The sequence below is a fragment of the Lactuca sativa genome, chromosome 9 (assembly GCF_002870075.4).
Source record: "Lactuca sativa cultivar Salinas chromosome 9, Lsat_Salinas_v11, whole genome shotgun sequence".
Classification (NCBI taxonomy): domain Eukaryota; kingdom Viridiplantae; phylum Streptophyta; class Magnoliopsida; order Asterales; family Asteraceae; genus Lactuca; species Lactuca sativa.
The window spans coordinates 15,357,208-15,359,006 of record NC_056631.2 but is presented as its reverse complement, the minus strand read 5'-3'; the positions used below and the strand labels follow the sequence as shown (position 1 = coordinate 15,359,006).

General features: G+C 31.2%; 1 protein-coding gene across 1 annotated transcript; it reads right to left on the bottom strand.

Moving 5' to 3' along the window:
- Positions 1–769: 769 nt before the first annotated feature.
- Positions 770–1,468, bottom strand: LOC111885515 (wound-induced basic protein-like). Its single transcript, XM_023881758.1, has 2 exons — positions 1,398–1,468; positions 770–839 (listed from the first exon to the last, which is right to left on the bottom strand). Exons 1-2 carry the CDS (start codon positions 1,466–1,468, stop codon positions 770–772), a joined length of 141 nt encoding a protein of 46 aa, XP_023737526.1.
- Between the last annotated feature and the right edge of the window lie 331 nt (positions 1,469–1,799).

Genomic DNA, 1,799 nt, shown 5'->3' with positions numbered 1-1,799 from the left:
TGAACTAAATAGAACTGAACACTCGACAAGAAATATATGGGTCAATTCTCCAAAAAGGTGTTTGGGATTTCATCTTAAAACAACTTCTTAACTTAATGGCTTTTTGAAAAGTCAATAAATCAAAAAAAAATTCACAAAAAGAAAATGACTTTTAGAACAACTTATCTTTAACCCTTCGAAAAAAAGATGTTAAAAATTGAATTTATAACTTTTCTAAACTTCTTATGATTTTTTAAGTTATAAAAGTCAATATTACCTTAAAATACCCTTAAACTAAGAAAATCATTTTTTATAAGACAACTTATTTACTTTTTCATCACAAAAAACTAATTCAAACACTTTTTTAAAACTCCTTTTGATACCACAATAATTCAATAAGTCATTTTGTATAAAAGCTCTTTTTATGATCAAAATGAAATCCCAAACACCCTTTCGATTCCTCTTATAAGGTGACATTAAAATCTTTATTAATGGTTTCACATAAAAATCAATTAGAACCCCATGAAGACTTTAAATCTTAATTTCCTATTCGGTTTTGGCAGATAAACTTCTAGTTTAAATTTTCTTATTTACATAAAAATTTCAAGATAATGCCAAAAATCCAAACTTTAAGCAGAATGACAATCTAATCTCAAACAAAGATCATTACCAAAAGATGATCAGCAGAATCAACAACCAAAGCAGATGTGTTCTGAGCATTAACCAAATAGGTAAGAAAGAAAAGTACATGTCATAAGCCTAACATGTGTTTATCTACAAAGACATTTCATTACTCGTTCATCACAAGTTTGTTTTCATTTGCCTTTGGCTTCTGCTCCTTAGGTCTATCCTCTGTTTTCCTGTACAAATTAAAAGCAAAATTTTATTCACAAGTAAGAACATACAATCTGAAATACATAATACTTAAGGGTAATTTGGTAAATTGCATTGCATGTTGAACATAAGTTTTCCAAACACATAAATACTTTTAGCAGACAAATAATCACAACTTCAGCCCAATCATGTCTAAACTATTATCCCTAAACCCCTAATATTCAGAGGGAGTCAATGTTCTAACGTAGACAAATCGCACAAAAAAAACCCATATAGGTCTGAAATCAACAAACGTATGTGTATATAACTTGAATAAAAAATGAGCATCCAATGCTCTAACGTAGACAAATCGCACAAAAAAAACCATATAGGGATGAAATCAACAAATGTATGCTTATATAACTTGAATCAATCAAAACGTCCAGTCAATACCAACTCGACTAAATCATTTACAAATACCATGTATGAATCTAAAAAGCAAATAGCCCAACCATAGAAAACTCAAATCGTATAACACACACTGATTATTTACAAACAATAACAATACCTAGTACCAAATTAAACAACGATGAAATGAGAAATACCTCTTATCAGAGGAGCCTCCCTTCTGGATGAGGAAGGAACGGAACAATGGGAAGTTGATGTCGTATATCATTTTCGCAAATCGGAGGTATTTCGATGAAACGATGTGCAAACTTGGAAAATCCTAATTTGCACGAAACCCTCATATTTAAAGGAAGAAAACATCTTTCTAGGTCGAAAGCAAATCTGGGTTAAGATCCTAAGCCTGTCAAAAGTAAATTATATTGGGTTGGGGTTCTAGTATAGACTAGGAGGTTTGAGATGGAAATTAACCCCTTCTGTTCCATTATCTTGTTGAGAGGGGTGACCAAGTCTTTAATTTGTGTTTGAATGTTAGAGAAGGTGTTATTTGTGTTTTGTTGAAATTGGGTTCGACTTTGAGCAGGAGAAGTAACGAGTCTTTG